Source organism: Sphaerodactylus townsendi, linkage group LG06 (assembly GCF_021028975.2).
Source record: "Sphaerodactylus townsendi isolate TG3544 linkage group LG06, MPM_Stown_v2.3, whole genome shotgun sequence".
Taxonomy (NCBI): Eukaryota; Metazoa; Chordata; class Lepidosauria; order Squamata; family Sphaerodactylidae; genus Sphaerodactylus; species Sphaerodactylus townsendi.
Genome location: NC_059430.1, coordinates 121447609 through 121472217, shown reverse-complemented (window position 1 = coordinate 121472217; position 24609 = coordinate 121447609). Strand labels below are relative to the sequence as shown.

The 24609-nt window shown below is 44.1% G+C and overlaps 2 protein-coding genes across 2 annotated transcripts in view; one reads left to right on the top strand and one right to left on the bottom strand.

Moving 5' to 3' along the window:
• LOC125434531 (interferon-inducible GTPase 5-like) overlaps positions 1–24609 on the top strand; it is a 148657-nt gene that overhangs the window by 39447 nt on the left and 84601 nt on the right.
• LOC125435484 (interferon-inducible GTPase 5-like) lies at positions 17453–22703 on the bottom strand. The gene is given in 5 exon segments (XM_048501683.1): positions 17453–19528; positions 21121–21405; positions 21407–21593; positions 21797–21848; positions 22527–22703. Coding segments are annotated over 5 exon segments (1929 nt in total). The 3' UTR covers positions 17453–18300.

Sequence of the window (24609 nt, the reverse complement as noted above, 5' to 3'; positions counted from 1 at the left end):
CAATGTTTTGTCAAAGCAAAAGCAAAATAACTCATTACTCCAGAAACTTCAACCTCCAAAAAGCCCCTCTTTCTGGAAGATATATCTCAGAAAGATTCCCTCTTTCTGGAAGATATATCCCTAATTGTGTGTGTGTGTGTGTGTGTCTGTCTCTTTCTCTACATATATATCTTCAGCGTGAGCCCCTCAGTACCCCAATCAGCAGTACACTCCATTCTGTATACTAGTTGCTTAAACTGCAGCATGCAGGGCTGTCACCATAGCACGACAAGAACAGAAATCTCACTCTGGCTTCTACTACCTTCCTCAGAGAGGTAATGTTTTGTCACAGCAAAAGCAAAATACCTCTTTACTCCACAAACTTCAGCCTCAAAAAAGGCTCCCAGATTGTTCAGTCAGGGAGTTAGCCTCCTTTTCCCTCTGCAACATCTAGTCATTAGGCCAATCAGAGGGCAGAATTCCACAGCCTATCTGGTGGCGTACCGGTTCCTAAACCTCTATGCATCACTCTGAACAATAAATAAATAAATAAAATAATAATGGCTGCAGACAGAACTGCACTTTTAAAAATCATACTTTCTTCTGCAGTCCATCACATATGCCTGCATTAATTAATAGTCAGTTTTTAACCAGATCTAAATCCTAAAGAATGTTCAAATACAAAGCTCACATTGACAACATTTCCAAAAGTACCAGAAAATAAGGATTACCACTAATAATTGAGGCACAGTTGAAGTGCATATATGATAGGCCCATTCCGCATGGGCCAAAGATGCTTTAAAAACTGTGTTTTTTTGGGGGGGTCACACCTATGCCGCCCCCCAAATGAGTCTGCCCCATGTTATTTCCCCTAAACTGGGTTTTTTGAAAACTACCGTATATACTCGCGTATAAGTCGACCCGCATATAAGTCGAGGCACCTAATTTTACCACAAAAAACTGGGAAAACTTATTGACTCGCGTATAAGTCGAGGGTGGGAAATGCAGCAGCTGCTGGTAAATTTCAAAAATAAAAATAGATACCAATAAAATTACATCAATTGAGGCATCAGTAGGTTAAATGTTTTTGAATATTTATTTCAAAGAAAAACAGTAAACTGGCTCTGTAAGTGGAAAAGAGGGTCAACAAGAACAATATGGTATCAACAATAACTTTAAAAGTACAAAAACCTTAGCAACCAAGCTAAAACACAAGAGTTAAAATCCTCCAAAACTGGATTCCTCATCATCATCTGTATGTCCAAATGTAACCCAACTTAGATTTTAAGAGGGATATTATCAGAAATGGAAAATCTACTATTAGCTTCCATTGTAAACAATGGGGGATGGGGCATCCCCTTTGGGGGTAAATAACTTTGGATCCCCTGACCCAAACTTCACCAAACCTGGCTAGTATCATAAAGAGACTCTCCTGATGAGACCAGCCAGGTTTGGTGAAGTTTGGTTCAGAGGGTCCAAAGTTATGGACCCTCAAAAGGGTAGCCCCATCTACTAATAGCTCCCATTGAAAACAATGGGGAATGGGGGCACCTCCTTTGGGGGTCCATAACTTTGGACCCCCTGAACCAAACTTTACCAAACGTGGCCAGTATCATCTGGAGTGTCTTCTGAGGGTACCCTGAACATTTGGTGTCGCTAGCATAAAAACTGCGCCCCCTGCTGGCCAGCAAAATAAAAACACACACAATTTTTTAATGACCCGCATATAAGTCGAGGGGAGCTTTTTCAGCATTAAAAATGTGCTGAAAAATTCGACTTATACATGAGTATATACGGTAAGTGACAGATCATCACAGAGAATGATGGGAACTGTAACTTTCAAAAAGTCCAAGCTATTACCTACTATAACCAGTTGAAACTGGATAGCTGACCTTTAACATGATTGGCTGATACCTATATAAAACAAGTGCAGATATGATTGCTGTTGGTGGTGTGCAAAAGAAGTTTTCTGCGTGGGATGCTGTCGGTCTTTTCTGTGAATACTGCATATACTTTGTAAATAGCTTTATCGTCTACTGAAGATAGAAGCCTTCTTTGAAGTGCATTTCTCCTGGTGTGGCATGCTCATTTCACAACAGTGCAGCAGTCGGCTGTAAAGCCGCATTGCCTACTCGTGTAGCGTAAGTTCTGCTGAAAAGGTCTACGCTGTGACAAATGCCTGGTACAAAATGTAGCTGGGACAGAGAAGCAAATGGGGATTTCTTTATGGCAATAAAGAAACCAATAGTGCTAATTGGTAGTCCTTAAGTGGAGAGTGCATTCTAGGCAAGATTTATAGATGCCAAAATGGTTATAATTTTAATCTTTGAAGGTTTTGTTGCAAATTGGTATGTTTTCTGATTTTGACAATATTCACGGATTTTCACAAATTACTATTTTTGTATCAATGATAGTCTTAGCTCTGAGTTTCTTTTAAGTTAGACGATCAGTTACTCCTGGCATGAGAGGTTGCCACAGAAAAGCCAAATTCTGCATTTTTTAAAATAATTTGTTTTCCTACCCCATCATAACTGGCTCATACACTCAAATCTCTATCACAGGTCTTTAAAACTGAGCCCTGCCTTCTGAAGTCTTGCTAGTAGTGACCAGAGACAGAGGCCGTTTCCGCACGGAGGCGGAAGCGGCTAGATCGGCGCATTTCACGCTGCCCCAACGACGCTGGGACCGTACGCATGGACGGTCCTGGAAAGAGCCAGGACGCTGGTGCTGCGGAGCGCTGGCGCCCGGCCGACCCAGCGCGTCCCCGGGCCTCCAGCGGCACAGGGCAGGGGGGCGTGTCCCCAGGCCTCGGCGACGCGCCGGAGGCCCGGGGACAAGGTAAGTGCCGGGAGGGAGTGGGGGGGGAGGCGTCTTGAAGCCGCTGCCGTTCGCTCGGCAGCGGCTTCAAGGCGGCGTTTCCCCAACAAGTACGCTTCTAAGCGCACTGGGGAAACGCCGGCTTCGCGGCGGTCGGGCGGCGCGAGGGCGGCGCGGCTGCGATGCAGCTGCGCCCCCTGTGCGAATGGCGGCCTGGGGATGGCGTTTTTGCCATCCCCAGGCCGCCATATTCCGCCCGTGCGGAAACGGCCAGAGTCTTTTCAGTAGTGGAACCATGTCTCTGAAAAACTGTCTCATTTCTTAGGCCCCAGATGAACAGATTTCCTTTCCTTTTGGTTAACTTCCATGTGTCCTCTCCAACAGTAACTATAATTCATGCCCTTTTCAAAATAAAAAAAATGAGTTAAATAGTGGCATTTTTAAAAATGTTTGTCTTATTTTTCACTTTCATCCACTTTGGATTGACTTCCACGTGTCCTGCTTTAGCAATAAATATCATTCATGTATTTTTTTTTCTTCTGAACTAAGTTAAGTATTGGCGGGTTTTTTTAAGTATTTTTTTTAACTTTCTTCCACTTTTAGTGTTCTGCTCTAGCTCGGCCCACATCAAAATGGAGGAAAGAGAAAATCACACCTAAAATGAAGTCTGGTTGGCAACAGAGTGAGAATTTAAACCCAGGTCTTCCGGTTGAACACTTTAACTCCTACACCACTTGGTTTTCCTGATCTGTTTACTGTCTTTGGATCTTTGTCTTGCTACTCAGACTACTGAGGTAAATAAGAATCTCCTTTAAGAACTTGGCCCAATACTATGGCCACTTCTGCCTAGCAACTGTATGGCAGGTTGCAGTCAGGATAAAGGAACCGGTTTTCCGGTTTTTGCATTCACATGCATCCGAGTAGGCATGCAGTTGGAGCCCACGAAAACAATCCAGGTTGCTGCCACGCCTTTGCACAGAGACATCTATTTTTATTTATCTTCCACTGATGCGTAGCTGTGCAGGCATGCACAAATGAACTCCCACAGCCATGCTGATGTCTCACGATACGACCATCTGCATCTGTGTAGCTACACAGATGTAAGCCACAAAAAAAAAATTTTTAAAGGAAAAGAGAGGCAAATAAAGCGCCTCCTGCCTGGCCATTTGCTTGCGATTGGCTGCAACTCGTGATTTTTTAAAAAGACTTGCTAGTTTAGTACCGTATATACTCATGTATAAGTCGAATTTTTCAGCACATTTTTAATGCTGAAAAAGCTCCCCTCGACTTATATGCGGGTCATTAAAAAAATTTGTGTGTATTTAGTTTTTATGCTAGCGGCACCAAAATTTCAGGGTACCCTCAGAAGACTCTCCTGATGATACCAGCCAAGTTTGGTGAACTTTGGTTCAGGGGGTCCAAAGTTATGGACCCCCAAAAAAGGTGCCCCCATTCCCCATTGTTTTCAATGGGAGCTATCAGTAGATGGGGCTACCCTTTTAAGGGTCCATAACTTTGGACCCTCTGAACCAAACTTCGCCAAACCTGGCTGGTCTCATCAGGAGAGTCTCTTTATGATACCAGCCAGGTTTGGTGAAGATTGGGTCAGGGGATCCAAAGTTATTGACCCCCAAAGGGGATGCCCCATCCCCCATTGTTTACAATGGAAGCTAATAGTAGATTTTTCATTTCTGATAATATCCCTCTTAAAATCTAAGTTGGGTTACATTTGGACATACAGATGATGATGAGGAATCCAGTTTTGAAGGATTTTAACTCTTGTGTTTTAGCTTGGTTGCTGATTGAGCTAAGGTTTTTGTACTTTTAAAGTTATTGTTGATACCATATTGTTCTTGTTGACCCTCTTTTCCACTTACAGAGCCAGTTTACTGTTTTTCTTTGAAATAATTTTGAAACATTTAACCTACTGATGCCTCAATTGATGTAATTTTATTGGTATCTATTTTTATTTTTGAAATTTACCAGCAGCTGCTGCATTTCCCACCCTCGACTTATACGCGAGTCAATAAGTTTTCCCAGCTTTTTGTGGTAAAATTAGGTGCCTCGACTTATATGCGGGTCGACTTATAAACGAGTATATACGGTAGATCATTTTGATCAGTCTGCACACAAGATGCACTCCCATTATATTACAATCTCTGACAGAATCCCCCCCACCACTGAATTACTCAGCAAAATGTTCCTCCGCTGCACCATGAAGAGAATATCAACTAATGAAATGGTTTCTCCATCATACCATTTCCCCCAAGATAGATTTTTTTTCCTCTTTGAGGATGGTCTTTGTATAATTTAAAAAATGGTTTGACCACACTTCATCTTTATAAAATTCCCCCTCAAAACAAAATAAATAAATCACAAGACACAGAGTGAAACAGGCTTTTCTCTGTGATACACCTCTGAAGAGGCCAGCCACGGATGCAGGCGAAACGTTAGGAACAAGATCTACCAGACCACGGCCACACAGCCCAGAAAACCCCACCACAACCAAAATAAATAAAGTTACTTTATTGTTTCTCTGATTTTTTTTCTTAAACTCTGTATATATATAAACCTTTATTAGGCATAGAATCCATATAACAGCCAACATTGTCCAAACAAGTATCCCATACATGAGAACCATCGCAGGTAATTATTTCAAAGTTTCTATAAGGAACCTAGCTACAAAAGTTAAAATCTCGGAGGCAGAATTGTTTAATAGGAACGTAATCTTCCCCACAGTAGAGTATTCATTAAAGATTACAGGACAAAGAGCAAAAAGTCTGGTCCTAGATCCCTCATATTTGGGGCAGTCAAGCAATATATGTTCCATGGTTTGAATCGCTGTGGTACAATGAGGACATTTCCGCTCTTGCAGGTCGATTTTTCGGAACCTTCCTTGTAGCATAGAGCAAGGGAAGGAGTTACATCGAGCCCTAGTGATTATCCATCTATGCTTGGGCTCCTGAAGTAACCTCAAATAATCTGCCATATGATTGATTTTAAATTTGATATTAAAAAAGAGGGGGGAGCAATTGCTTCTCGCCTTGTCCTGCAGAACTTGAAACTCTTGATCTAGCAGTCGCCTTTTTAACTGAGAGAAGATTTCAGGAGCAGGCAGCATTTGCAAGGCTTCCCTTAAACTCTGTATTAATTGGGAGAAATTACAATTCATCATCATGAGTGTAGGAAAACATTCAGTAGTATAAGGCACGACATGGTTAACCAAACATCACCCTGACATTTGGCGGTTGGACGGAGAGTTGAGATTCAGGTGTCCCCACCCTGCAGATCCCATACATGATCTCACCAAGGGGATGCAGAGTCTTTGCCCAGTATGGATACACTAAGGGGCTGCGCCTCTTTGTCCATTATGGATACAATCTTATAAGTGTAAGAAATGCTCTTATAATATACTTCTAAAAACCCTGCCCTTGCATGTATCAGATAGTAGGTCTTTGAGCCCTAATCCTTCTTCTTTCTGTTCTTATCTGACAAAGTAGTCCTGTTGAAAGTTAGGCACAAAGAATTTAGCATTTTCGAAAAGGACGTCTCTTTGCCCAGTATGAATATAGTCTTATAAGTGTAAGAAATGCTCTTATAATATACTTTTAAAAACCCTGCCCTTGTATGTATCAGATAGTAGGTCTTTAAGCCCTAATCTCTCTTCTTTCTGTCCTTATCTGACAAAGTAGTCCTGTTGAAAGTTAGGCTTAAAGGAGTTGCTTGTTCTGAAAGGTTAATCTCTCTTTACCCAATTATGAATATAGTCTCTTATAGAACAACAAGAAATCATACTTATAATATACTTTTAAAAACCTTGCCCTTGCATATATCAGATGGTAGGTCTTTAAGCCCTAATCCCTCTTCTTTCTGTTCTTATCTGACAAAGCAGTCCTGTTGAAAGTTAGGCACAAAGAATTTAGGATTCTCGAAAAGGCCGTCTCTTTGCCCAGTATGGATACAATCTTATAAGTGTATGAAATGCTCTTATAATATACTTTAGCAACAACAACAACAACAACAACAACAACATCCCACCCTACTCTTGCCTGTTTCAGACAGTGGGTCTTTAAACCTGATCTCTCTCCTTGCTATTCTTATCTGAGAAAGCAGTCCTGTTGAAAGTTAGATCCAAATCACCCCTCATAAGAACATAAGAACAAGCCAGCTGGATCAGACCAAAGTCCATCTAGTCCAGCTCTCTGCTACTCGCAGTGGCCCACCAGGTGCCTTTGGGAGCTCACATGCAGGATGTGAAAGCAATGGCCTTCTGCGGCTGTTGCTCCCGAGTACCTGGTCTGTTAAGGCATTTGCAATCTCAGATCAAGGAGGATCAAGATTGGTAGCCATAGATCGACTTCTCCTCCATAAATCTGTCCAAGCCCCTTTTAAAGCTATCCAGGTTAGTGGCCATCACCACCTCCTGTGGCAGCACTCTTCAAACACACCAATCACATGTTAGTGAAGGAAGTGTTTCCTTTTATTAGTCCTAATTCTTCCCCCCAGCATTTTCAATGTATGCCCCCTGGTTCTAGTATTGTGAGAAAGAGAGAAAAATTTCTCTCTGTCAACATTTTCTACCAATACATAATTTGCTTAGACTTCAATCCTTGTCCCCCTCCAGCCATACTCCTCTCCAAACTAAAGAGTCCCAAACGCTGCAGCCTTTCCTCATAGGGAAGGTGCTCCAGTCCCTCAATCATCCTCGTTGCCCTTCTCTGCACTTTTTCTATCTCCTCAATATCCTTTTTGAGATGCGGCGACCAGAACTGGACACAGTACTCCAAGTGCGGTCGCACCACTGCTTTATATAAGGGCATGACAATCTTTGCAGTTTTATTATCAATTCCTTTTCTAATGATCCCCAGCATAGAGTTTGCCTTTTTCACAGCTGCCATGCATTGAGTTGACATTCCCATGGAACTATCAACTAAGACGCCTAAATCCCTTTTCTGGTCTGTGACTGATAGCACTGACCCCTCCGTATTACAGTGTCCAAAGGAAGGGGTTTCCCCCTCCCAAACTGTTGTGCTTTGGCCATACTTGGAAGATCCTTTTGGCCATATTAAGGGGCAAATCGCAGCCTGCCCATCCCTTGCAAGACCTCTCTGTCCCCCTCTCTCTTTTAGGTCTTTCCTGCGCTCCTTTTAGAAAAAGCTCTATTGGTGGAGCTCAAAATTCTGCGGGAAGCTTAGTGATCTCCCCTCCACCTTTGGAGGTAAAGAGAAGCTGTTGCAGCTGCGCACTTTTCTCCTCCTACCGAGGCGGCCGGCCGCGATTTCTTGCCTGCTGACAGAAGAATCGGCTTCACCAAAGCCTTTCCAGGCCCGGGGAGGCGATTTTGGGGGCTGGGGGAGCGAAATCCGGGGCTCAACGCAAACCTTTGGTGGGCGAAGGCTGCGCGCTCCAGACGGAGCCAACGCAGAGAAGGGCGAGGCAGAGCTGCTTACCGGCCACGTGTGCTTGGAGGGGCTGCAGACTCGGGAGGAGGGCGTCAATGGGGGGGGGGGGGCGTCCGGGACTAGGGGGTGGTCTCCTCTTACCCCACCTTGCAGAGCCTCGCTGTGCCTTTGCGGATCTTCCAGATGGCGGATGGAGCTAGAGCGAAAGCGAAAGCAACTGTGTGTCGCTAGACGCCCCTGGAGGAGGATGTGGGGTTTGGCCCAGTAGCCATGGACGTAGGTAAGGGGGGGGGGGGTTTCTCGGGTTTGAACCCCCCCCATTCATGTCCGAAGCTCCGCCCCTCCGTTTGTGGGGTTTTAAACCATTTTAGTGCTTTTTCTGTTTCTGGCCTGCAGGGGGCGCATTGTTTGGGAGTCCATAGCTTTGGACTTCCTGGACCAAACTTCACAAAACCTGGGTGGTATCAGTAAGCAGCTCTCCTGATGATATCTGCCAGGTTTGGTGAGGTTTGGTTCAGGGGGTCCAAAGTTATGGGCTCCCAAAGGGGGTGCCCCATCCTCCATCTTTTCCAATGGGAGCTAATAGAAGATGGGGGCTACACATTTGAGGGTCCATAACTTTGGACACCCTGAACCAAACTTCACCAAACCTGGCAGATATCATCAGGAGAGCTGCTTACTGATACCACCCAGGTTTTGTGAAGTTTGGTCCAGGGAGTCCAAAGCTATGGACTCCCAAAGGGGGTGCCCCCATCCCCCATTGTTTCCAATGGGAGCTAATAGGAGATAGGGGCTACACCTTTGAGGGTCCATAACTTTGGACCCCCTGAACCAAACTTCACATAACCTGGGTGGTATCATTAGGAGAGACTCCTAAAGATACCCTGAAAGTTTGGTGCTGCTAGCTTAACAATTGCACCACTGACAGCAGGCACCCCCCCAAATCTCCCCTGATTCTCCTTTTAAATCCAACCCCTTCGGCATGGATTTAAAGGGAGAATCTGAGGTCCTCAGTTTAGAAGAAGAAGAAGAGTTTGGATTTATATCCCCCCTTTCTCTCCTGTAGGAGATTCAAAGGGGCTTACAATCTCCTTGCCCTTGCTTCCTCACAACAAACACCTTGTGAGGTGGGTGGGGCTGAGAGAGCTCCGAAAAGCTGTGACTAGCCCAAGGACACCCAGCTGGCATGTGTGGGAGTGCACAGGCTAATCTGAATTTCCCAGATAAGCCTCCACAGCTCAAGCGGCAGAGCAGGGAATCAAACCCGGTTCCTCCAGATTAGAATGCACCTGCTCTTAACCACTACGCCACATTGAAAGTGATGCTGTTTCAGGGTGGGGGATAATCCACCCCAAAACAGCATCACTTTCAATGTTGTTTAACTAGGGACCCCAGATTCTCCCTTTAAGGTGGATTTAAAAGGAGAATATGGGCTCTCTAGCTTAAACACCATTGAAAGTGATGCTGTTTGGGGGTGGATTCCAGCATCACAGCGGCTGCCGGGGGGGGCGCAAAACTCAGATTTTTGCACCAGGCTCCCTTTTCCCTCTATGCCTCTGCCCAGAGGGGAGGGGCAGGGCAGGGGAGTCTGCCGTCCCCGACCTCGGAGAGCTGCTTTTATAAGCGCTAGGCCAGGGGCAGGGCTTGGGGAGGCATGGCCATGCCCTAGGGGCGGGTGGGGGTGTGGCCCCACCCCCGAACCCCCCCATAAAAAATCTATACCTATGTCCCTGCCAGTAGCGTTTGTTTGTTTGTTTGATTTGTATCCCACGCTGGAATGACAGCCTGGGGAACAAGCATATGTGCTTTGGGACTGGCATGACAGGTTGAACACCAGAACGACAGCCCCTGGGAACAGAATCTCTGCTCTGAGACTGGAATGACAAATCACACACTGAAGAGACAGCCCCAGGAAACAGACTGTGTGCTCGGGTTAGAATGGCAGATTGCACACTGGAATGTACTCTGGAACTGGACTGCCAGGTTGTAGACTGAAATGAAATGCTTTACATTTAAACTAATATTTTTGAATGGGGGGCAGTTATCTCCAAAACAGCTGTGCCCCCAAAATTATCCTGCCTGTCACCTCCCTGTTTCCTTACAAATTCATGAGGTTGACGTCAGTCACCTCCTCTGTTGTCAAGTACCAAACTTGCCTTTGTCTCCCTTCCAGTTCCAGAGCCCAGTTCCTACAACCTGTCACTCCCAGTTCCTTGCACACTTTTGCCGACTCTGTTGACCGCTGACCCACAGCCCCTTTCTACAGTTTCCAGGAAAAAATCCCACCCCATACCCTAGGCTAGAGGTCCCAAAGCTTTTTGAACCTGTGGGCAGCTTTGTGATTTTGACACTTTGTGGTGGATGCAAACACAACGTGACTGCTAGAGGCAGAGCCGGCTAAGAATGGATGGCCGCAACACACCTTCAGTGCGACCGTGAACATCCTTGTAAAGTGGTGGCAGCCGGTGCCAGAGGAATGTTGTTAAAGAAGTCATAAAGATCAATTCAAACTCTAGATGGACATATTTCGAGAGGTGGTCTATTAAGAATATGTAGTGCAGTGTGATGCTTTTATCTGTGGGTTTGATATATGGCAGTGGTTCTCAACCTGGGGGTTACGACCCCTTTGGGGGGGTCGAACAACCCTTTCACAGGGGTCACCTAAGACCCTCTGCATCAGTGTTCTCCATCTGTAAAATGGATAAATGTTAGGGTTGGGGGTCACCACAACATGAAGAACTGTATTACCACTGATATATGGTCTGATGACTTATTTATCCGTTTGAGTTACATATACTGAGGTACCCAAAAAGTGTACAGATGTTGCATCTATTGTGCTGGAAAATTTAATACAGATTTTTGTTCCCAGGAGCCGTCATTCTAATGTGGGACCTGTCATTCCATTGCCAGAGCACAGATTCTGTTCCCAAGAGCTGTCATTCTGGTGTGAGACCTATCTGTCCTATGCCAAATCACAGATTCTGTTCCCCAATGCTGTCATTCCAGTGTGCAATCTGTCATTGCAGTGCCCGAGCACAGCTGGAGCTGTCACTCCACTGTGGGGGGATGTCATTCCAGTATCAGGGTAGTCTATATGGGCCCAGAGACCTTCACTGAAATCCATTCCACATTTTCCTTGCTACCTTTTTGAGCTGTCCAGCACAATGAAGCCCATGCAAGTCAATTGGTATTCCTGGTGCCCATTGTTTCAAGTGGGCCTTCCAGCCTCCCACTCTGCTTCCAATAGGCAATCCTGTTGTTCCTTTTAGTACATGGGTAGGGAACCTTTAACACTCAAAGAGCCATTTGGACCCGTTTTCCACGGGAAAAGAAAACACTTGGAGCTGCAAATAATTTGTGACATTTAAAATAAAGATAACACTATAAATATAGGGTTTTTTAAAACCTTTTACTCCGCTCATTCTGAGAAGCGCATGGATGGGCGCATGGATGGGCAAGGATGCAAGGATGCCTGCATGGATGGGCAAGGATGGGGCCGGCGGCTCGGCTCGTGGAGCCACAGTGCAAGGGCAGAAGAGCCGCATGCGGCTCTCGAGCCGCAGGTTCCCTACCCCTGTTTTAGTACATCCCCTTGTAGAGAGCAAAATGTTACTCTGGGTGCATTTCTTCAAGTGTATGCTAATTCACACATAAAATGAAGGCTGGGGACCTTTTTATGAATACAGGAAGCAGAACTTCTAGGTGAAATGAAGCAAAAACCCTCCATCTTTTTCCTCATTATGTTCTCATTTTTATCTTCTGATATAAGAAATTATCAGAGCTAGGAGATACATGGTGTGTGCGGGGAAGGGAGATAAAGGGCCAGAGGGCATGGTTCTGCTCCCTTTAACAAGTACCCTTTCTATGCACAGGATCTGACAGAGATGCATATGAATTAGGTTGGAAAATTCCCGGAGTTCTGAGGAGGGGGAACCAGTGGGGGGACCTCCATGTGTATAATTCTATAGAGTCCACTTCCATTTGCTCCAGATGTTGTGCTGAGCCAGAAAGCTTTTATTGCTCTTTTAGTTAAGGCCCTTTCCGCACGGGCCAATAACACCCTTATTTGAAAACACAGAAATTCTGGACCACTCTGACAACCACTACGTCAGACTATACAGAGAAGCCATTGAAATCCACAAGCACATGGACAATTTCAACAGAAAAGAAGAAACCATAAAAATGATCAAAACTTGGCTACCCGTGTTGAAAAACACTAGAGTCAAGACAGTGACTAATCAGCTCCACACAAACACAGGATGACTATACACAGTAATACAATCAAGGGAACAAAGGCCAGGCTACTTCTATTGAGGTGCCCTCACCTATTGACTTTGCTATCTTCATTGTTACTCACATGCCAATGGGTGGATTCCACACAACACATGTAAATCTAACTTGCTAATTGCACCCTTTATTTTTCAACAGACAATGGTTCTTTCCCCCACCCTGAACACTCCAACAGGTATGTATACGCCACTTGCTTTCTCACTATCAGATCCTCTGAAGATGCCAGCCACAGATGCAAGCGAAACGTCAGGAGAGAATGCTGCTAGAACACGGCCATACAGCCCGGAAACCACACAGCACCCAAGTGATTCCGGCCGTGAAAGCCTTCGACAATACAATGAAGACATTGCTATCTTTGACCTTGCTATCTTCATGGTTACTCACATGCTAATGAGTGGATCCCACTCAACACATGTAAATCCAGCTTGCCAATTGCACCCTTTACTTGTTAACAGACAATGGTTCTTTCCCCCACCCTGGACACTCCAACAGGTATATATACTCCACTTGCTTTCTTACTATCAGATCCTCTGAAGATGCCAGCCACAGATGCAAGCGAAACGTCAGGAGAGAATGCTTCTAGAACACGGCCATACAGCCCGGAAACCACACAGCACCCTATATAAAAATAAATTATCACCCTTCTCTTTTGACTTAGCAGCGTGCCACCCACTCAGGGTTGAAAATCTGATCCCCTCTTTCTCAGTGTTTCACAAGGATCTCTAGCCTCATAGTTTTATACACAAGCAATCAGTGATTTTAGACCATGCTGGAAAAAGCCCATTGGTCTTCACACTTGGGTTTACAGCACATCGGGAGTGAGACGATTGTGAACCTGGGGGGGGGGAAGGCACTCGGTATGGGGGGGGAAAGGCACCCGGGGCAAAATAGTGCCTGCCCCTGCCCCTACCCTGCCCCCCCATGGCACCCACTGCCTCCCTCACTTACCTTTGTTTAGCCAGCTGCAGAGAGCAGCTGGCTGAAAATGCAGCCTGTTGGGAACTACACTTCCCAGGAGACCTTGGGGCTCACAAGGTCTCCTGGGAAGTGTAGCTCCCACCAGGCTGCTTTTTTCAGCTGTTTGCACTTTGCAGTTGGCTGATCTAAGGTAAGTTGGGGGGAGGATTTCCCACCCCATGTGACCCCAATGGCAAGCGCCTGGGGTGGGGCACCTCCCGCCCTATTGCAACTACATGACTGGCATGGGGAGCTTAGCAAACGGCACTTCACGTTGTCACATTGTTTTGTGGTTTTGTAGTTTGCATGTCTCCATTACTTCGCCCTCACTTCTCACCATAAAACACTCTCCAGTGGCCGGAAAAGTGTGCAGATGCTGTATTACAGATTTTTCTTTAATAATTCACTTTTTTATGTCACTCTATCACTCTATCAATAGATTGATATATTAAGATTAAAGATAAAAAGTAAAGATTATATTAAAAATTAAAGCCCCCCCCCCTTCTCCTGAATGCAAGCAAAAATCAAACTGATGGGTAATGTCTACCCTGCTGCAAACAGGGCGGTGGATGTTGAATATGCCCTGAAAGAAAGACTCTCTGGCTAATTCTCTTTGAGGTCACAGGAACTTTGTTGGGCATAATTGTCCCCAACCTTCTTTCTAGATGTTTCAACTTTACTGTTCAAATCTACTCCTATCTCAGTCCTATCTGAGCGAATTAACTCTCATCTTGTGACTGGATTATTTTCAGCTGGCTTCTTACCTTTGTCTTTGCACAAACATTTTTTACAAGTTTTAGAAGTTTTAACCTTCAAGAAGATGAATTTTCTTCAATGATAAAATTAAATTGCAATCTATCATGAAAGCAAGCCTGGGGGAGCCACGTTTGTTTCAGTAAAACCTGGGTTCTTTTCTCCAATAACTCCAACCAGCTGAGGTCTCAACGATTTTTATTGAAAAACAGAAATCAAAGAAATAAAACTTAAATGCACGGAGGTTGCTCAACTGGTTACATTACTTTTGGTTCTTTGTCCCCATTCCGGGAGCCCATGGCCCAGAGATGCTTCTCTGACCACGTCTCAAGATGGAATTCAAAACCTTTTGTTTTCCCCTTCTCAGGAAAACTCTGTTCAGGCCACGAGGTAACTTAGGCATTTGAAGTTTCATCCTGGCACTTTGTATGGTTTCCTGTCCTCCCTCCAGGAGATCAAAAGGCAAAGAGGCTTTTCACAGTCGTATGTGACTTCCCTTTACTGTAGCGATAGCATCATTCCATGACACAATCTATTTCTTGAAGAGGTATACTTAATTTCCCCCCACCCCCGCATCTGTAATATTCTGAGGTTAAACCATTGGGTCCTGGAACTTTCCCCCTTTTTAGTTCTTTTATTGCTTGTGATAATTCAAAAATTGATATATTTCTTTTAAAAATATCTCTGTGTTGGTTGTGGTGGGTTTTCCGGGCTGTGTGGCCGTGGTCTGGTGGATCTTGTTCAATGCCGAGAATGGTACAGCAACCAAAGAAATAAAAGATCAACATCTGTTATATTTGTCCTGGCTAGTATACCAGCTATGGATGATAGGCTTGCGTTGGTATTTGCAAGGGTCTGTCACAACCAGTCATGAAAGGGTTAACATCTGTTTGTATGTAAACAGGATGCTGAGGTCATATTATAATGAGTTGACCTTTTTATTAGCTACTGGTCAATAAGAAAGCCTTGCTTATATGTTAGTGGGCAGGGATATCAGAAATTATAAAGTTAACTTGTTTTCTTTGTCCTAGCACAGGGGTAGGGAACCTGCGGCTCGAGAGCCGCATACGGCTCTTCTGCCCTTGCACTGCGGCTCCACAAGCTGAGCCGCTGGCCCCATCCTTGCCCACCCTGCAGGCAGCAGGGCGGGCCCACCAACTGCCTGCAGCCGGCTGGGCCGCGCCGTGGGCTTCCCCTCTCGCCTGCCCCGTTGGAGCGGGGTGGGTGCTCTCCCAGCGGCCGGCGAGGCCAAGCCGCTGGCCCCATCCTTGCCAGCCCTGCAGGCCAGCAGGGCGAGACGCATCCATGCGCTTCTCAGAATGAGCGGAGTAAAAGGTAAAAAAAACCCAATATATACAGTGTTATCTTTATTTCAAATGTCAAAAATTATTTGCGGCTCCAAGTGTTTTCTTTTCCCATGGAAAACGGGTCCAAATGGCTCTTTGAGTGTTAAAGGTTCCCTACCCGGACCTAGCAGAATAGACAAGAGCACATGACAGAGAGGAGGATGTGTAATCAACATGTATAGTTAGTATGCAAAATATGTGTTTTGTGTATAGTTAATATGGTAAATATGTGTTTTAATTCCATGTAACCCTACCCTTTTAGCAAGTAAACTTTTATATAAAGCAACTCAAAGGATCTGGCTTTTTGCTTAGCATCTCCTAACTCTGCTAATTAAGTATTTCTATGAGCATATCAAAACAGCTTGTCACAGGACTACTATTCAGAGCAAGCAAAGAAAGATCGCAAAGCATACGTTTTTAGCCAGCATGCATGGTTTTGAGAAAAATTCTGATCTGAATTGTGCCATGTCTGCCATTTATCAGCGGCCCTGATTGGCTGTGGACTAGAAACGTTGTAGAGCGGCCAATTACTGATCTGCAGGCAGCGCCGTCCTCATTAGAAAGCTCAGGAAATTCACACTGGGCATTTTGACACTAGCCGTTTTCCCCACTCACCTTTTGTTGTGTGGTACTTGCAGCAAATAATCTGGGGGCCTGCTGCATTCCCACTACCTAAACGGTGACAATGCAACGACCCTGCTTCTGCCGCTCTCCTTCCTCCTTTGCGCACGTTATTTCGGTTCCTATATCATCAAGCACCTTTTTAAAAACCCTGTGCCGAGTGCAGGGGCGTGCGGGGGAGGGGGAAGCATGGGGGGTGACTCTGGGTTTAAGTTTCCTGCCGTTGTTGGTGACGTACAGCCATCTGTCCAATTAGGCAACGGTGGGATGTGCACGATGCGTGCGCAGCCTGGGTTTTAATTTTTTAAAAAATTTTAACACTAAAAATCCACGTCTCCATGTCGTTGTGTACACATGGGCATAGATGCGTATTGTGTCTGTTCGAATGGACGTGGATTCCTCGGTACAGCGTGGGGACGTGGACTCGTCCTTTTGAAAATAAAAAAACCCCGCCCCAAAACAGCGCAACAGCCAATCAGGACAGCCCCTGAGCGGATCATGGGGAGTCCTGCATGGCTGCAGCATTCATTTGACCAAGGGGAGGAAGCTGCGGTGGGGACCATGAGCCCGCGCTCAAAAGGTCCCGTAGCAAAGGAAACCGCAGCGTATCAACCACCATTTTGTAAGTGGGGAAACGACCACTGCTTAAGAAGACAATTTAAAACCTGAAGCCTAGTGGATTCATATTGAGCATTTTTGCCACTGTTCAAGATAGAAGTATAAAATCTAAAGCCTACAAATGTCACTTTGCTTTGCTACTCTTCTAAGAAGAAAGCTTATAATGTCATTCAATCTACTTCAAGCCCTTGAAGAATATGACAGCAAAGCAGCAGTGTAGCACCAAGGGGGAGGGCGTGTCACACTGGGCGTGTGGCATGGCAGGGAGTTCTGTGGCGGGGGCCTAGCAGGGGCGCAGAGCTCATGCGTGCCCCAGGCAAAGTTCTCCCTCGCTATGGCTTTGCAGCAAAGTTTATGCTGGTAACTTGCCAGCTTGAGAGGCCCTTTATGACACGAGTTGACAGCGTAGGCACGTCTGAGCAAACACAGAGTGCAGTAAAAACCACTGGAGTCAGGGAGTTCACTCAAAGAAAGGATGTATTGGTATTGTTACACTATATAGTTATATATAAGTATATAAGTAAGCAAACCCAGTTGAACGTGTTCCTTGCTGGGGACAGGACCTAAGCCGAAGGCTCTGTCCGTTTAGAGCCTTCGGCTTAGGTCCGGTCCCCAGCAAGGAACTGCGTGCCTCAACTAATACCTATATACACTATGATGATAATTAGTCTATGGCTAGCACAGTCAAAGGTCACATGTCTCTTATACAGTAGGTGATGCAATCTTGCTTAGTCATTCTCTTTGGCTGACTGCCAACTGGTCATTGCTTTCAGTCCATCCGCAGGCAATTAAGGCATTCAAGGGTTTTGCCAGGCAGCTGTTATACTTTTAGCTTCTGACACCCCTTCCCAGATGCTTGACAAACCTAAATCACATTTTTGTTTACCATGTTAACAGTTATATTTACACATAACAATGCATTGTATGCATTCCATTCCATTCCATGGATGACTTATTTCAGAGATGCATCCGTTATACCCAACAACTCTGCGCATCTTTCATGTTTTATAGAGGTTAATGGCTTGGTCAGGATGTCTGCCTTATTGTTCTGTGATGGTATGAAGCTTGCCTCTATGAGTCCTGTTGGAATCATCTGTCTGATGTTTTGGTAGCATATTCCGATATACTTTGTTCTGGTTTTAACAGAATCACCTTTAAGTGACTGTATACAACTTTGAGAGTCACTGAATAATATGCTTGGTTTTGGTACCTTGAGACCTGGGTCTTTAGCTAATTCAGACACCCAATGCATGTCTAAAGCACAACTATACACAGCGCTGTATTCAGCCTCACAGCTGCTTTGTGCTATGAGTTTTTGCTTAAATGATGCCCATAAAATCAAAGATAAGAATATATTGTTTGCCCAGTACTCCATTCATTCTGAGTTTCATTCGTAATTAGGCTGAATAATGGTTTATTTCATATACCAAGTGTGATTTTTGTTTCATACATACAGTTGATTAATTGGGAAGCCCAACAGGTGCAGATATTAGCTTGCTTGAAGGATATTGTGATGGTCAAGGCTCAGCCGCTTTTGCCCGAACGTTCTCTGAATCTTCCACAATGTCGTTTAGGAAAGATCCCAGCATGTAGTACGTGGTAAGAAAAGAACTAGCTCCTCCAACCAGACTGCCCAACACTGGTATGAAATATAAGACTATATTTACTACTGCTAGAACTGTACACAACAATGACCGGGCCAACAGACTGATCACAAATTCTTGAGTGATCTTGCTGGACATTGGAGACTTTTTGATGGCAGACTGCAATGTTTGACAATCTTTATCAACTGCTTTTGCAACTCTGTTGAGGGAATCTTCATCCAAGCAAAAGACTTTGTAGAAACGTATCACTCCTGTTACTAGGATGCCGATATTACAACAAACAGAGAGACCGGGGACAGGAATCGCCCCAACAGCACAGGACATGAGAGCTAGTTTCCATATAAAGTCCTGCATCTTTGCCTGTTTCTTTTCCAACATTTTTCTTGAGAACACTGGCATAGCCAGAATTAAAGCTTCTCTCTTAAGGTCATCCAGATCGTTTTCCAAGGCCTCTTGCAGACTGGGGAAATCATACTTATTCAAATCTCGCCTAGAGATGAGGAAAACTCTTGGATTAGATTCTCCTACCTCTCTCAGGTTATCACAGAAATAATTTCGTATCTTCTGGATGGATTTCTCCATATTGAAGTTTGATCTCCTAATTTCTGAAGCTATGCTGATGTCCATTTTGGAACGCACAAAGTAAAATTGTTTCTTCATTTTCTTAATTTCATGGGCCAGGAGAACGTCATTCACAGTGAAGCCGCCTTCCAGTGACGCATAAATCATGAAGAAGAAATCATACTGGCTAAACTTGACCTTCTCTAGGTAGTCCTTTGCTGTAAATTCAGGTGTGCCAATCCCTGGTAGATCCCATATGGTTACATTTGGAAATAAAGGATGTGGGTAGGCTTGACACTTTTTAGTGGTTTCGATTTTCCCAACCTTTGCAGCCCCATCTTCAACATCAGCCATGCCCCGCAGTGCATTGACAAGGGATGATTTGCCAGCCCCAGACACTCCTGTGATGGCAATGTCAAGCTTGACGTTTTCTAATGCATCCAGTTGTTGACGTATTTCCTCCGTCACTTCTTCGAGATTTCTTTGCATCAGAGCATCCTTCAGCTTTGCAAGGCCAATTTTTAAGATGTTCGGAAGGGGGATGAAACGGATTCCACTTCCTTTGGATGTGTTGGTTGATCTAAGAAACAAAAAGATGTATGTAATTTAATTTAGGAAGCTTTAGGAAGTTCCTACCCTCACTTGTCTACTTAAGGGTGCCAGTACTTTGGGGCCTTATTCAGATAAAGAGTTTTAGGAAACTTGGGATCTTGAGAATACCACCATCCTTTATAAAAACTAAGAAAAGGTAACAGCAAGCATTTGGAATTGGAACGTAAACTGGCTAGTGGGACATTGGTAAGTAAGTGTCAATCATAAAGAACAGCTAAAAATCAAGTAATTATAGCAGCCATCAGCTGTTGTCAGAAAAGTCACCCGAATAGGGATCACATTGGGAGAACAATCCAATGCAACCATCAGTAGACCAGGGCCACATGCTGAGAGAATCTTAACAGCCCCCCTATCCATTAACAGTGGCATAGCTACAATGGGTACATCCGGGGACATTTGTCCTGGATGCGCCACCCACATTATGAGCCACATCAGAGGAACCCTTAAAATGGTTCCCTAACATATGCCCCCTGCCAAGCCTTTGGTAAATTTGCATCTTTAGCAAAGGCTCATGGGTATTCTGTTAAAGAAATAGTTCTACACCCTGCCCATCCTAGAAGGATTCAGGGCAGGAACAACATGTTAAACTTACATTACAGTTAAAAATCATAATTTTAAAAATGCTCACCATAATTTAAAAGATAGTCCAAAGGCAGGACCATGCCTGCCAAAACATACTTTTTTGTTAAACACAGGGCCAGTACGGCTCTGTGTAGCCTGGGCTTCTAAGGCATTTGTGCCTGGCCAGTGAGGGTGTAGTGTGGGCCTTTGTGGGGGCACTTACCAGCAGGGTTATCTGGTCCAGAACTGGATTTGTTTTTTTTCTACCCACTCTCTTGGCCACATGAAGCCTGCTGGGTGACTTCATGGAGCTAGTCACAGTTCATTCAGAACTCTCTCAGCCCCACTGACCTCACAAGATGTCTGTTGCAAGGAGAAGAAAGTAAAAGGAATTTGTAAGCCACCTTGAGTCTCCTTACATGAGAGAAAGGCGGAGTATAAATTCAAACACTTCTCTCTTCTTCTACTTTAATTTAATATATTTATATTTAAATATACAAGTGGTTGTTGTGTCTGGTAGATCTTGTTCCTAACATTTCGCCTGCATCTGTGGCTGGCATCTTCAAAGGTATATCACAGAGGGAAGTCTATTACACACTGTGTCCAGTGTGTGGACACAGTGCTTAACAGACTTCCCTCTGTGATACACGTCTGAAGTTGCCAGCCACAAATGCAGGCAAAATGTTAGGAACAAGATCTACCAGACCATGGCCACACAGCCCGGAAAACCCACAACAACCAGTTGAATCCGGCCGTGAAAGCCTTCAACAATATATATACAAAATTCCTACAATATATTGAAATGCCACAATATATACTTATATATTTAAAAGTATTGTTCTGCTTTTTAAATTGAGGTAAAGACACAACATGGTAATTCTAATGGATATTGTCCTTCCTTCCCACCCCCTACTCCTGAGAAAGGTCTACATATTTAAAATACATTTTTAATTCAAATGTAAAAAGAATCAAATAAAAAATTAGTTTAAACGAACTTACTTATCATCTCTCTTATTTCCTGAGTTTGGCGGCTCAGCTGGCCTTAAGACACGTCTCCTCAGAGCCTCAATTTCATTCCCCAAGGTCCTTTGCAAGAGGAGGAAATCGTATTTATCCTGGTACCAACTGGAAATGAGGAAAATCTGTGGAGAAGAAATACCAGCCTGCTCCAAATTACTAAGGCAGTCTCTCTTGACATTTTGGATGATTGCTTCCTCATTGAAGTCTGGGTTCCGTTTTTCACTTCTAATACTGACATCCATTTTGGAACGACGTAGAGCAGAACCGCCATTTTTGAACTTCCTGGGACAACTGGATGTCGTAGATAGTGAAGCGATGAGAAGCTACGATTATGAAGAAATCATATTTGCTGTAATTGACCTTTTCTAGGTATTCCTTGGCTTTACAATCAGGTGTCCCAATTCCTGGGAGGTCCCATATTGTTACATCTGGAAAAACAGGGTGTGGATAACCTTACTGGCTCTTTTATGTCCCTATCAATACCCGCAGTTTCCTGCCTTCGCATCTTTATCGTACCCGGATGGTGACTTCAAGCAGGGCGCTGGACAAGGACGCATTTTACCAGCTCCTTTCACTCCCGGAGTTTTCAAATGTCAAGCGGCGGTTTTCCTCCTTCTTCCCTGACAGATCTCTCCTTTTCAGGTTCGCAGCTTACCACTGGTGTGGAGTCGTTCCGGCCCATAGCTTTCCTTGATGATCCAGCTGGCCTGAAAAACAAATACAAATATTGTGCCACTCAATCCTTGCTATATAATGTTCCCATATAATGTTCTCTATATAATGTTCCCGTCAAATTATATAATGCTATATAGTGTTCCCTATGTAATGTTCCCATCAAACTTTTCTCTTACAATTTGGATTTAACTGCTCAGGGTGACATCAATTTACTTAAAGCATAAGCATAAGCATTTTATTGTCACAGCACGACAATCCAAATTTACACTGCAGAAAACTGTAGAAAATTTACATTCTGGGTAGAAAAACTCCCCCATTGGATGCCTTAATTTTTTTACTATTTTTAATCATAAAATATTTATGCCCTGCTTTTCCAAAAGGAACTTCCATCCAAAGCAGCTTATCAGAAGACTATATTACTGGAAGACTGACTACGGAAGGACAATTTAATCTGGGATTTATTGGTGTAACAAAGTGAAGTGGGATGAGCTTCTTTCTGCTAGTCTCAGCAAAAAAAGTTTACATCCATACTCACACCAAAAGACAGAGAACTAGCAGAAGCTGCACTCATTGTACGTACTGAAGAAAGCAGCCAAACCATGCCCGATCTTTGATTATTGACCCCTTGAATCAAGACCTCTTCCTCACTAGGTGTAAGCCACACCAAGAAAGGAAACTTCTACAAGACTAGGTGCCAGATCCCCTTCTACCCCGACAGGGAATTCCAAAATCCAATAAACTGACAAGTAAACCTTCACTTTAGAAGAGGACAGTCCCCCAAGATCTGGCAGATCACCCACTGCACAGCTTATTGGCTCAAACAGGGTGATGATCCTTTCACAGGACAATGCTAAGGAGTAAAGTTGGGGAAGAGCAATCGGGTGCATTGCTACTCTCTACTTGGAGCAGGATCCATGTGAAAGGAAGAGACATATGGAGAAACGGTCTGTAGAGCATCACTAAGCAGGGCACAGGATCCCAACAAAAAGGGAAAAGAAAGGTGCACTTCATTGCTATCAACCAAACTTTATGACATGCTGATCACCTTTGTGGAGACCCCATTATAGGTTTTCAAGGCAAGAGGTGAACAGAGGTGGATTGCCAATGCCTCTGCGTGCATCACAAATCCATACTTCCTTGGCGGTCTTCCATTGACAAACTGGGAGTTTTTCCTGCTTAGCTTTGGAGATCTGACCAGATCAGGCTAGCCTGGGCCATCCAGGTCAGGACAGATATGGTGATGGTGGAAAGCCACAAAATGAACACAAACAGGGCGTGGAAAACCACTAACTCAGGGTACCAGCAAGAAGATTATTGCTGAGCTGATATGAATGATAACATTGAGTGAGCCTGTCGAATAATTTCCGATTATCAAACTAAACTTCAATGGGACGAGTTGATTAAGTTCTGAATCCAGGCTAATTGCACATTAATTTAACATAAAGAGGTATAGTTCAAGAAGCTAGACTCCTTTATTCAGTGCTATATATCAAAACAGCAGAATGCAAAAAAAAAAACTTCACAAAGTCCACGACAGAATGTGGGTGCCAGCAAAATTTTACAAAGAGTTCGAGTGCTGCTCAGCTGTTGCGAAATTCAAGCGTCACTGTTTTCAAGCTGCTCCGCTGTGGCAATGCAAGCCTCGATTAATGATGATATGAACAGTTCAATTCAGTTCAATTCAAACGCAATCGCGTATTTGCGTTTTCAATCATCCATCTTGTGGCTTGCATTCTGCTGTTTTTGATATATAGCACTGAATAAGGAGTCTAGCTTCTTATGAACTATACCGCTTTATATTTAAGAATCGTGATGCAATTGTACCAATAGTTTAAGAACTTATGTCAATAAGATACATTTGAGTTTTTGAGACGATAGTAGATTATTTATTTGACCATAATTGTTTATGTTCTCACTATCAGCCGAAATGCTTAATTTGATGGTGAACGATAGTGACTGACATAGTATTTTGAATGTTATATCACCATATGGTTTGCTCAAGGTTCTGCACACTTCAATCTTGGTGGTTCCCATCCAGGAATTCATGCCAACTTTGAAGCAATCCTGCTTAGCTTCTGAGATATTATGAAACCATCTTGACTTTAAACTATAATACATACATATTATTTTTAATAACTTTGAATTCAAATATATATTTTCTATGTCAATAAAAGGTATTGATGATGATGAGATATGAAATCGAATAACTCAAGCATCCAGATCGGTGAATCAAATCAGTAATAATCTCACCAAACAAAATTCGAAAGTTATGCCTTTGAAGCTAGGACCTCAAACATTTCCTTGCCTTTGGCACCTCTGTCTTCCATCTCATTCTCGAATCGTCCTTGCAGGAAAATCATATTCTTTATCCTGTACCTCAACTTCGGAGACAAGGAAAATTCGAGAAGAAATAATACTCACCGCATTCAACCTACGGAGGCAATATTTCCTGATGTATTGAAGGATTACTCCCTGAAGTCCGGCTTCCATGCAAATACTGACATCTATTTTGTGAGCCATTGATACTGGAGGCAAAATCCCCTTATCTTGAATCGCGACGGACAGCTCGGGATGTTGAAGAGGAACGACAGAGGCCACAAGGCGATGAAGAAATCATACCGGCTGTAATTGACCCTTTCAAGGTATTTCTCTACACTGAACTCACACGCAGGTTCCCATTTCCCAACGCCAGCACAAGAATTGAGTGCGTGGATACCCCCGTTAGTCCCGCCGATCCATCGTGATCAATTTAATGCACCTCGCCGGGTAGACCTCGCAAAGCATTGACGAGGG